The 13,655-nt window shown below is 41.1% G+C and overlaps 1 protein-coding gene across 1 annotated transcript in view; it reads left to right on the top strand.

The window, feature by feature from the left end:
- Positions 1–1,402: 1,402 nt before the first annotated feature.
- The window catches only part of frmd3 (FERM domain containing 3), a 202,122-nt gene continuing 189,869 nt past the window's right edge, over positions 1,403–13,655 (top strand). Inside the window, exon 1 of the mRNA XM_078215399.1 lies at positions 1,403–1,510. Within this exon, the coding sequence (XP_078071525.1) occupies positions 1,406–1,510 (105 nt within the window). The 5' untranslated portion in view covers positions 1,403–1,405. The remainder of the gene's footprint in view (positions 1,511–13,655) is intronic.

Here is a 13,655-nt window from a genome sequence, read left to right on the forward strand (position 1 = left end):
GAAAATTATAACCAATGCATCTATTGTCTCACAGCCACGTCTTTTCGACCCTAGGATGCAGGTCATCCAGGGACATTTCCTTGTATCCAAATTGGGATCATATGCAAAATCCAAACAAGCTCTAACTTGTCTCAACATGATGCTCGGAGTCACCATTGGCATAGCAGTATTTGTTTTGATGCTAATTGTGTTGGTGATGGTGGTGATTAGGGAAGCTGAACGGGAAATATATTCTTTTCAGAAAATAAAACACTGAGGATGCTGAAAATCTAAAGTCGAAAATGCAGGAAAAAAAGCAGCAGATCAAACAAGATCCCCTAGAGAACACGTCAGTCATTGGCGTTCCAGGGAAGAGTCTTATAGCGAAAAGTTCTAAAGCTCCCCGCACATCGACTGATTTGCATTCTTTCGATAGATGTTGCCCGGACTGCTGAGTGACTCCAATGTTTCTTTGAAAAAATAAGGTATTTAGTTGTACTGGGACGATGTTCGCTGGGAGAGTCATGAAACTGGAGGGACAGGGCAGAGGGAACAGCTGAGCAATCGAAAAAAAGGCGGTTGGTGCGGATTAGCTCTCCCAGCCCCGGGTCTGCCACTGTAGTCATCTATAAGGGTATCATTTAGAGCGCAGTGGTTGCTGACTGAATCCAATGCAAATAGGGGAAAAAAATCAATGCGAATACAATTGCTTTCAATCGATAGACAAGCGTGCCATTTTCAACATTTTGCTTTCAAATAAACCTGGCACAAAGTAGAGAAAGTAACATTGTAACCATTGCAGGGAAAGGGGGGGGGGGAGAATAGCGGTGCTTTGATGTGGATGCAGGCAGCTGCTCCCCATCACTTTGCTCTTTGTTGTCCCTGCGACGCCTCTGTCCGCGCGCACCACCCAGCGCGCGGGGCGCGTGCCCGTGAGCGGCGCACGGAACGCTGTGATTGGGTGAGCCCCGGCGCTCGGGGCCGGGCCGCGCCGCGCGCCCCCTCCCGCCTGAGCGCGCGCGTGCTGAGCGAGCAGGAGCTGGATCAATACAACAGAGAGCATCCTTCCTCCCTTCCAGCCGGCAGGCGCACTGAGCCGCAGCTCTCTCTCTCACACACACAGAGCCAGCCAGCAGTGTGTGACTGACACCCTGGGATTATTCACCAAGGGAAAGAATACTTTCTCTTTTCAAATTCTCTTGTTGGAGTCTGCACGGTTCTCCCCAAATTGCTGTGTAAATGTCAGCGAAATGTTTGAATGAGTGTCTGACAGGAGAGTCCGCTTGACGCAGTCAGTCCTTCTTCTCCATGTGCTAGTGTTTTCTTCAGAGTACCATCCACGCCCAAGGCTTCCTCAGTGTAGTGATGTTTGTTTCCCAGGCTGACGGCTTCTCTGGTTAACTCAAGAGGAATTAGAAGAGGAAGAATGAAAATGCTCCGCTTTCGCAGTTCAAGTATCAAGTCCTTAAGCCAAGAGATCAAATGTACCATCAGACTGCTGGATGACACTGAACTACCTTGTATTATTCAGGTACAGTCATGGGGCTGATGGGTTCAACATTGAGAAAACCCTGCCACAAATAAACTACTCGAAAGGTTCTTTTGTGCTTGGAGAGGTTTTCTACTTGAAGCATGAGTAATTTGTTTATTTAATTGTGAGCTCCCACAAAACCTTTTGTTCGTTTTCTCGTGATGAAGTAATATTATTCCACAATAAACGTAAATTGAAATTACACGATAAACACCCAATTAATTATCATATTATTGGCTAAAGGTTGAAGACTCGGATACTTTCCCCACCCTCCCGTATTGTATTACAGAGTGACAATGATAAAATTATTATTACAATGATGTTGTGATCGAAATGACAACGATTAATTTTTGCTATTGCTAATCAGTATGTTATATGGTCGCGGTACATTTACCGGTATAGGCTTCCACTCCAGCTGAAAATGTGTATATTTTTAAAATGGAAAGGTAATATTTATTTGTATGCATTGCATGAGAAACACGTGTTTTTTTAAAAGTGGGTTTACCGTGCGTATCCAATTCTTAATATTTCAAACCTCTCGATTTCTGGACGCTGGTTACAATGATCGTGTCTTCGTGTGTGGAGGATTTGTTTTATCTTTGCCTTTTTTGTGCTTTATTTGCAACATGTGAATTATCTTCCAGCGGCCTCTGATATATGTGATGAGTTTAAGATAAGTGCATTTTTAATATATCCGTATTGCGTAGTCACACTGATAAAGTGTTTTCATTGAAGCCTCAGATCACATTAAACACAACTGGAATACATTTCAGAAATGTCCTGATTATTTCGATTTCACCACATTTAAAACAAACATTCATATATTTATAAGTATTTCCCCATTTGTGTTACCATTGTATTTTGGCAACATTGGTTAGTTTACATTACTAATATCCCATTTTGTATAAAATTAGCATAACAACGATATACAGACTTTGATTGGGTAGGTATTTAAATCCATGCCAGCTAACAGAAATTACATAGAACTTCATGTTCATTTATTTGAAATGATACCCTTACCATTCATCCTGAGTAGATTAAACTATGAATAATTAATTTATCAAACACTTTACATCCTTGTAATTGCAAATTAATACAGTTGTTAATCAACATTCCAAAGTATTTTCTTTAAAGCGGCTTTTTTTTTGGTGATTCGCAGTTACCATTGTAGTTACTTTTGTAAATGCTTTGTAAAGTTGGTCTTCCAAAGGTGGTATGGAGCTGGCTTAATCATTTGTATTCTGATGCATTAGTGCCAGCATCAAAAGGGGTCAAGATTCCTTTTCATAATATCATTCAAATGTGAAATCAATTATCGTAACTGACTTTTAGTGTCTAAGTATGATTGGGAAGTATGATTTTCTAATTGTCATCCAAATCCAACACTTTTTGTTAATCCACATTAATGCTACTTGACAGAAGGAAATACTTCTGAAAGATCTGAAGTGATAATTTATTTCACTACTGCTTTTTTTATTTTATGCGCTCATACAGAGCATTTCTATGGAAAATAGAGTGGTTGAAGAGAGTTGGAATTTGCATAAATCTAGACTTTCATTTCAATTCATTCTCAGGCTATGGGAGTTGCTGGCAAGGCTGGCATTTATTGCCAACCCCTAGTTGCTCTTTGTTGAACCACATCAATCTTGAAATAGTTTAATGCAATGAAATGGCTTGCCAGGCCACTTCAGAGAACAGTTAAGAGTCAGCCACATTTATGTAGAACTTTAATGGCATTTTCTGGTCCTACCTGCTCTGGTAGGGACTTCCTGCCTGAGGCCAATGGACCTTTCCAGCAAGTTGTCCGTCCTGCCCATGACAATTCTTGTGGGCGGGACAGGAAAATTTACCTTGTCACATGTAGACCAAGCTAAGTAAGGATTGTAAGTTTCCTTCCCTAAAGGGCATGAGTGACCCAGTTGGGTATTTATGGCAGTTTGACAGCTTCATGATCATTTTTACTGATGCCAGATTTTTATTTACACAGTTTTTGACAAGTGTATTCAAATTCTCAGCTACTAAGGTGGGATTTGCACTCATTCTCTGGATTGCTCATCCAGACCTTTGAATACTAGTCCAGTAACATTACCATCTTATTTTCACTCTCTGGGGAACTGCAGAAATGCCTTCAAGGTCCTTGATTTAATATCCTAACTTTTTTGACATTCTAGCATATCTGTTATTTATGTAACATATAGAACAGGTACGGTGCATATGGCTAACAGATGCCTGGAGTGATTGCAAAATTGTAATATAAGCCAAGTATTCCAATTATATAGATAAATGCTCACTGACCATGTACCACACCGTATAGAGTCGTAAACCACTCAGACCAAGACAGACCTATACAAAAAATGCCACACAAAAATGTAATACATGAAGTTAGTTCACATGGGATTAGGGATAATTTATTAGCTTGAATAGAGGATTGGCTAACTAACATAAAGCAGAGCGTCGGGATAAATGGGTCTTTTTCTGGTTGGCAAGATGAAACTAGTGGTGTGCCACAGGGTTTGGTCCTCGGACACCAACTATTTACAATCTATATTAATGACTTGGACACAGGGATAGTAGGTACCATAGCCAAATTTGAAGCTGAAGCTAAAATTGGTGGGATAGTAAGTTGGATATGGTTAGGCTAAGTAAATGGAACAAAATTTGGGCAGATGGAGTTTAACGTGACAAGTGTGAGGTTATCAATTTTGGTAGGAAAAATACAAAGGCAAAATATTATCTAAATGGAGAGAAGCTTTGGCACAGGGGATCTGGATTTACTTGTGCCTGAATTGCAGAAAACTAGTATGCAGGTACAGCAGGTAATAAGGTAGGCAAATGTAATCTTGGCATTATTGTTAAAGGAATAAAATATATAAGTAGTGAAGTGTTGCTGCTGCTGTACAAAAACCACACTTACAATATTGTGTAGAGCTCTGGTCCCCTTACTTGAGGAGGGATGCAGTTGCACTGGAGGCGGTTTAGAGGAGGTTCACTAGATTGATTCCAAAGATGAGGGGTTTATCTTCGAGATTGGGCCGTTTAGGCCTATACTTCATGGAGTTCAGAAAGAATGAGAGAGATCTAATGAAATGTACAAAATGATAAGGGGGATTGACAAAGTAGATGTACAATCTAGAACAGGAGGTCATAGTTTTAGGATAAGGAGTAGCAGATTTAAAGCAAAGATGAGGAGAAATTGCTCCTCTTAAAGGATCGTGAGTCTGTGGAATTCACCACCCCAGACCGTAGTGGATGCCGGGACATTAAGTAAATTTAAGGAAGTGGTGGACAGATTTTTAATTAGTAACAGTTTGAAGGGCTATGGCAAATGGACAGGAAAGTAGAGTTGAGATCCGCCATGATCGTGTTAAATGGCAGTGCAGGCTCTAGGGGCTAAATTGCCTACTCCTACTCCTAGTTCTTATGTTCTAAGTTCCTACCCTAAGTTAACTTATCTCAATCAGGAGGATCGACATGCCCTACAACAGGCTTCAATTTCTATCAATTAACGAGAGGGGCAAAAAGCAGCTATGCCCCTGATCACCTCAGTGATGATAATGGGGATTACACACGCATGGTCATCAATTGAAGGTTGGATTGAGATCGACTATGATGTCCCTGTGGTCAGATAGCCTGTTGATACTCACTGTGCAGTCTTACACATTAAAATCATTCTTTTGAGTGAGCTACTAGAAGCTGCTAGCATTCCTGCGCAATATCCCAGTATAAACAATCACCTTCAGGAGGTATACATGAGTCATCACAGACAAAAGAGAGAGAGGGAAATTTAAGAGAAAATTTGTTTGGGGGGAAGGTACAGAGGTCGCGAGGGAAGCAGAAATCTGCACTTGTACTTGCGACTAGGGCTAACATAAGCTGCAATATGTATAGAATGCATTTCTTCAACAGTTCATTCACACTGAAGAAGTGTGAAGTGCTTAAATCAGAACACCCAACAATCCTTCAGGAATCTTCGATAACTAAGTGTTCACTAGAGTAGGAACTTAAGATCATCTTGGTTTGTATGGTTTAGGATTCTTTATAGTCGGTATGCTTGAGATCAAAGTAGATGGGGTACGTCAGGCATCGAGCAATTGACAATTTATAATATGATCAGAATGTTTGAATTATATTACAGTTTTGAGGGAGATAGATGCAAATTTAATGCAGGAATAAAAATTAAAATACAGAAAGTTGAATAATATAAAGTCAAAAGAAATAGCATACATATATCTAAATATGAATTTGCATAAAACCAATCGTGCTTTAAAAGGATTGGCCCAGATTTTGCTGTCAAAGTAATAGTGAGGGTAATTGGTGTGTAAATGATACAACTTCAAGCAAGGATGTGCAGTTATATACCTAATATCCGAAAACTGCAGACTGCTGTTAGCTTCGCAGAAGCATAATTTCACTATCTACTTCTTTGAAATGCATTGAATGGCATGAAGTTGCAGTATATATGTGGTAGATATATAATAAACTTGCTGCAGAAATTTGACTCTACCCAACAATGTGGAAAATTTCCTAGGTACATCTTGCCACAAAAAAATTATCACCCCAGTATTCTGCTCTCAATCATCAGATAAAAGGCGATGGCAGTGCTGTCCAGTGACTTACTCACCACTAACCTGTTCAGCAATGCTTAGTTTGGGTTCTGAAAAGCCAACTCAGCCCTAGGGGTCATTGCAGCCTGGGTCCAGACATGGAAAAGAGAGCTGAATTCCAGAGGGGAAAGTTGGCATCAAGGAGTGGGGCAGCACGGTGGCGCAGTGGTTAGCTCTGCTGCCTCACAGTACCAGGGATCCGGGTTCAATTCCTGCTTGGGTCATGTCTGTGCAGAGTCTGCATGTTCTCCCCATGTTTGTGTGGGTTTCCTCTGGGTCCTCCAGTTTCCTCCCACAGTCCAAAAGGCATGCTGGTTAGGTACATTGGCCATACTAAATTCTCCTTCCATGTACCCGAACAGGTGCCGGAATGTGCCAACTAGGGGATTTTCATAATAACTTCATTGCAGTGTTAATGTAAGCCTACTTGTGAGACTAATAAATAAACTTAAACTTAAAAAAGAAACCCTAGACATATTGAAGTCAATGTGAATCAAGGAAAGTTTTCCTGGTTGGAGTCATACCTAGCACAAAGAAGATGGTTATGATTGTGGGAGGTCAATCATCTCAAATCCAGGACATCACTTCAAGAGAACCTCAGGGCAGCATGCTAATACAGACCATCTTCAGATGCTTCATCAATGACCTTCAATTTATCATGATGTGAAAAATTGTGCTGTGCTGATGATTGCACAATGTTCAGTATCATTCAACTCCTCAGAAAATGAAACAGTCCTTGTTCAAATGCTGTCAGGCCTGAACAACATTCAGCTTGATAATGGCAAGTAGCATTTGTACCAAGTTCCAGGCATTGACCATCTCAAATAATAGAGAACTTAATCATCTCTCCTTGACATTCAATGGATTTCCCATTGCTAATACCCCTGCCATCAATACAATTGGGTCACCATTGACCAGAACCTTAACTGGAGCAGCTACTTAAATACTGTGGTTAGGTTAGCAGGTCCGAGATTGGGAAATAACTCGCCTCCTGACCCTTCAAAGTCTTACCACCATCTATAAGGCAAAAGTCAGGAATATGATGGAATACTCTTTACTTGCCTGGATGAATGTCCCTCCAATAACACTCGAGGCTGGACAGCATCCAGGACAAAACAGTCTGATTGGTACCCCCCCCATTAGCCATTCACTTCCTCTGTCAACATGGCAGCAGTGTGTATCATCAAGAAGATGCATTGCATAAATTTGCCAATTCTTCGATGGTACTTTCCTCATCCTTGATCTCTATCACCTAGGACAGCAAAAGCAGTATGTACTTTAGGAACACTACCATCTGTAAGCTTCTCTTCAAATTACACACCACCCTGATTTGGAACTATAGTGCTGTTCCAGCACTGTTGCTGGGTCAAAATCCTGGAACCCCTGCCTAACAGCACTGTGGGTGGACCTGCACCAGTGGTTCAAGAAGGCGGCTCACCACCACCTTCTCAAAGGCAAATACGGATAGGCAACAAATGCTGGCCTTACCAGCGATGTTCACAACTGAAGGACAAATTAAAAAATATATAAAACAATAGATTCCAAAATTTTCTTGATAACTGATGTCAGAGTAACTGGCCTGTAGTTCCCGGTTTTCACTTCCTCCCCTCCTACTGAAATAACCACCCCTAAAGAGTAGCCACCCAGTTGTTGTTCTAAAGGAATTTTGATGCAACTATGACCATGCAGTTTTGGGGGCAGGGGAAGAATGCAGCAGCACGCTCAGTGTACTTTTTGCACCTGCATTTCTCAATGCACCACCCTCTCACACCCTTAAATAAAAATTATACTCTACTGCAGGCTGTTTACCTTAACCCACAGATTTCAGTGGGATCAGTAACAGATTTGTGGTAAGAGTTGACATTGCTCCATCTGTCCCAGAATTGGATGCTAATGGTGTTGTGCGAGGCTGAGCCCAGGGACTCTACAATGAAGACTGCCGGACCTTGGAGGAAAAGTCCTGTGATATATCCCAGCTCTTCCTGTAGTGTTGTCCCTCACAGTGATTGCAGCAGGAAGGGGTGGTTCTCTCACCCCTCCAGATGGTGGGATAATCGGGTGTGGGGGACTGGACTTGGTTGAGGGACTCTCGCCTTTCTCAGTGACTTGCACCACAGCTCCATGACTTGGGGAATTGCTGCATCGCTGGACAGCCACCACCAAAAGAATGCTGCATCACCGGAGGGCCAGCACTGATGAAGTGGTGCACCACCAGAAGGGGTCGCCCCCACCCTCTGCTTCATAATCAGTCTGTATCTTTTTCTGGTGCAGCATGAGTGTTGGGTCACTTTCTGAGCCTATCAGTGGAACTGTATATGAGCATGGGATTTGCTCTATCAGTTTCTGGCACTGTAAGTGTTTGGGACGCATTATGAATCTCCATTATGTCATTCTCTTATCTCTGGATTACTGCTTGAGCCATGAGCAATTTAGCATAAAGTATTTAAGATCAGAGACTTGAATGCGTGTCTCAAAGATGGGTGTGCGAGAAGTGGGTTTTGATTTGTGGGGCACTGGCTGCAGCACTGGGGAAAGAGGGAGCTATATTTGTGGGATGGCCTTCCCCTGAAATGTGCTGGGATCTGTGTCCTGTGAGTTGTATGACTAGGGCTACTGTGAGGACTTTAAACTAAATAGTGTTGGGGGAGGGTTCATGTGAGAAAGTTAAAGAGAAAGAAGGTATTAATACAGGATAGTGATGTAGGGATGGTGACTAGAGTGTAACAGGAACGGATAGCATGTACAGATATAAGTATGTGCCAGGATATTAGGTCATAGTTGGGAAAACTGTTAAAAAGACAGAATTAAAGACTTTTTATTTCAATGCACATGGGATTTGTAACAACATGAATGAATTGATAGCACAACTGGAAATAAATGAGTATGCTATGATGATCTTTACAGATACATGGTTGCAAAGTGATCATGGCTGGGACCAGAACATTCAAGGTTTTCTGATATTTCAGGAAGACAGGAAGATTCTTCCTGAGGTGGGATGATTCTGTTAATAAAGGATGAGCTCAGTATGGAGTGAGAAATGTTCTTGGTTTCAAAAAGGATCAAAATGTTGAATCATTTTGAGTGGAGTTAAGAAATAACAAAGGCAAGAAGTAGGAGTGGTTTGTAAGCCCCCTGACTGTAGATATAAGACAGGGCAGAGTGCAGATTAAATAATGGGGGCTTAAAAGGAAGAATTGTTGCAGATTTTAAGCTTCCCATAGAATGGACCAATGAAATTGATAAAAGTAGCTCAGAAGATGAGTTCATAGAGTGTATTCAGGATGGTTTCCAAGATCAATATGTTTTTGAACCAATCAGGGAAAAGGCTATTTTAGACCTGGTAATATGTAGTGAACCAGGATTAAATCATGACTTCTTAGGAAAGGATCCTCCAGGTCAGAGTGATCATAACATGATAGAATTTTGCATTCATTTTGAGGGTGATAATTTTGAGTCTGAAACAAATGCCTTAAATAAAGGCAATTATGATAATGGAGTTGGCTAAAGTGAAGTGGGGAAATAGATTAAAAGGTAAGATGACAGTGAAGTAAAGACAGACATTTCAGGAGCTGTTTCATAACTCTCAGCAGAGATATACCACATTGAGAAAGAAAGACTTGAGAAGGATGCACCATTGGTGATTGACCAAAGAAGTTAAGGATGATATCAAATGGAAAGGAAAGATGGATAATGCTGCAAAGATTACTGGTAGCCCAAAAGGTTGGGAAAAAATTAGAAAACCAAAAATGGGAGAAATTAGAGTATGAGAGAAAATTGGTGAGGAATTTAAAAACAGAGTGATTCAAGTATATAAAATGGAAAAGAGCAGCGAAAATGAACATTGGTTCCTTTAGGCAGTAAGATTGGAGACTTAATAATGGTAACAAGGAAAGAGCAGAGACTTTGAAAAGTATTTTTTTTAACCTGTCTTCACAGAAGAAAACACAAAAAACATTTATTAGTGTCACAAGTAGACTTACACGAACACTGCAACTAAGTTACTATGAAAATAAACTGAGAATAATCGAAAAGCAGGGGACAAAAGGGATGGAGGAACTTAGAACAATCACTAGAGGAAAAACTAATGGGACTTACAGGTCCTTTAAACCTGATGGTCTGCATCCTAGGATCTTAAAGGAAGTTTCTGCAGATATGGTTGATACGTTGGCTTTCCTAAACTCTTGATTCTAGAAAGGTCCTTTAAATGGAGAGGGACTGCAGAATGTTGCAGTGCAGTAGAATGTGGCTGTCCTTGAACCATAAAATATTAGCATAATGAAATTAGGAAGGCAAGTGAAATGTTGACCTTTATTGCAAGAGGGATGGAGTATAAAAGTAGGGAACACTTGCCACAACTGTATCAGGCAATTGGTGACACTACACCTGGGCTACTGTGTGTAGTTTTTGTCTCCTTACATAAGGAAGATATACTTGCAAAGGAAGCAGTTCAGAGAAAGTTCACTCGGCTTATTCCTGGGAGGAAGAATTGTCTTATAAGGAAAGATTGAGTAGGTTCGGCCTTATGTTAATTGGAGTTGTAATTGAAGAATGATCTGAATGAAACATATCGGGGGTGATTCTCCCAAAAACCTTCTGAGTGCTGAATTGACAAGCAAAGTGGTGTAATTCACGATTGTTTTTTCAGTGGGAGTTCAGACTCGAATCTCCCACACTCTGTGCAATGTAGAGGTCACATTTGTGAATATCATTAAAAGCTCTGGGGAGCACAAGTGCAGTGGCCCCGATCTGGCAGACTGCACTTGCTGGCCAGCTCAATCACTGGCCAGCCTGGGACCCTCGCACTGCTGCCCCTCGTGACACCCGCACGGTCCGATCGTGGCTCGCACAAGCGTTTCCGGGCCAGTCCCTACTCAACGCATGCACATCGGGATTGGAGAATCGGACCCATCATGTTCTGAGGGTGCTTGATCGTGTAGATGCTGAGAGGATGTGGGGGAATCTGGAACTATGGGGCACAGTTTATAAAGAAAGGGGCCTTCAAATTACCATGGCGAAGGAGAGGAATTCTTCTCTGAGGGTTACTCATCTTTAGAATCATCTTCCATAAAGAACAGTAGAGGCTGGGTTGTTGAATATATTCAAAGCTGAGTTAAACAGATTTTTGATTGACAAGGCAATTAAGGGTTAGGAGGAACAGGCAGGAGAGTGGAGTTCAAGCCACAATCAGATTAGCCATGATCTTATCGAATGGTGGAACTGAAAAAGAGTCATATTGGACTTGCAACATTAACTCTGTTTCTATCTCTTTTGGATGCTGCCAGATCTGCTAAGATTTTCCTGCACTTTGCTTTTATTGTTACCGTTGGTGTTTCTCAAGGATCTATCTTTGAACCCTTCCTATGTTTCCTCTACATCCTTCCCCTTAGCGACATCATCCTAAAACATTGTTAATTTTCACATGTACATTGACATCACCCAGCTCTATCTCACCACCATCATTTACAACTACCCCACTGTTGCTAAATTATCAGACTGACATCCAGTATTTGATAAACATAAACTTCCTCCAATTAAATATTGGGAAGAGTTCAACTCCATTCCCGACTCTATTCCCTAGATACCGACTCTGTTCCTCTCCCTGGCAGCGGTCCAAGACTAGAGCAGACTGTCCACAACCTTGATGTCACATTTTACCTGGAGCTGAGCCTCTAACTACATATTCATGTCATTACTAGGACTGTCTAATTCTACTTCCATAACCTTGTCCCATCTCAACTCAACTGCTTCTGAAATGCTCACTAATGGTTATGTTTTCTTGGTAACAGCTCACCCCCAATTCCTCACCCCTTCACACACACACAAACATGGCGCTATCTAACCGTGTGATTTCGACCTGCCAGCTTTCTTTTACTGTGTGTTTCCGGAAGGCAGCTTCCCAGAAACGCACAGGGCAAGGGCAGGGCAAAATGTAATTGATGCACAATGGTTAAAATCCGTTGCGGCATTCCATGGAGACTCAGGGGCAGGAAGACTGTTGTCACCACATATCACCACCCCTCCCTACACCCTGGTTTCCTGCCTGGAATTTAAATCCAATGTAAAATGTTGGCTTCCAACCAGGTAGTGTCAAATGTAAAAGGAGAATAGCACATTTGTCACTCTATGAAGCTGTGCCATTTATAGATCCTGCTTGAGTGTGCAGAAGCTTACAATTTAAGTAGCTTAATATATTTGAATAATGGTGTGTTGGTCTTTTTTGCAAGTCAAGGCAGTGAGTGTTGAACAGTTATTTGATTCTGAGCAGTATCACTATCCATCCAGATCCTGCCTTTTGCTGATGTTGTCATACATACCCACACATATAATTGAAGCTGCTGTTTGATATTCAGGATTGAGAAACCAGGGACAATGAGGTCAAATTCTGAGCATTTATTGTTGTCCTAGATTAGCATCAGCTAATGCAGCACAGACCAAGTTTTATACTGTTTTTCTTGGTCAATGTGACTTAGCTACTCACTGGATAAATTTGTTGAGTCATTGAAAAAGTGGAGCATGTACCTTTCAAGGAGAAAAGGCACAAAATGCTCCAGGGCCCAGATAGTGTTTCCTCACCATCTCTTTTGGCTTTGTTTCTCAGTTGGGAGTGGGCACATGATCCTCAACCACAGCAAAAGGACTTTTTCTCTGATTAAAAGCTGTAGTTGTTGAAGTAACGGCTATATTGTATACAATCATATTACAATTATTCTGCAATTCTTCATTATGTTGTATGGTCTTACTGTAAAACTGCATTGGAAAATATATATTGTGAGCCAAGAGACTGAAATAAGTAAACCAATTTCTTTTGAATGATCTGTACTGTATTGAGTTGCAAGACAAGAGGTCCTGTAAACTGAAACACACTAATTCATTAACAAAGATTTCACTGGCTGTTTTAAAAATTCAATTAGGCTCAATGTTTAAATTTATTGTTACAGTAGAGTTCCTACCACGAACTGGTACTGCTTCTGGTCTTGGACTAATCATCTCAGTAATGTCTTGAATTGGAAAATAAGACCAATTCATATCGGACTTCAGCTCCTTTGTTGTCCTTGGCATCAATGAGGTGGTTTATGTTCAGAGTGCTTCTGTTTTCAATAGCATTTCTGAATCACAATTAAAAATGAACACATTTATTAAAATTTTACAAATACATTGACTGAAGAAATTGTGGTTGGTTTTGTACTTCCAATTCTATCTTATAATCAGTGATTGGAATTCATAGGTTGCCAAGATTTTGAAATGTTAAGCAGAGATGTCTTGCTGCATCTGTACAGGGCATTGGTGAGGCCGCAGCTGGAATACTGTGTGCAGTATTGGTCCCCTTATTTGCGGAAGGATATATTGGCCTTGGAGGGAGTGCAGAGAAGGTTCACCAGGTTGATACCAGAGATGAAGGGTGTTGATTATGAGGAGAGACTGAGCAGATTGGGTTTGTACTCGTTGGAATTTAGAAGGCTGAGGGGGGATCTTATAGAGACCTATAAGATAATGAAGGGGCTGAATAGGGTAGAGGTGGAGAGATTCTTTCCACTTAGAAA

This window comes from Mustelus asterias, chromosome 6 (assembly GCF_964213995.1).
Source record: "Mustelus asterias chromosome 6, sMusAst1.hap1.1, whole genome shotgun sequence".
Taxonomy (NCBI): Eukaryota; Metazoa; Chordata; class Chondrichthyes; order Carcharhiniformes; family Triakidae; genus Mustelus; species Mustelus asterias.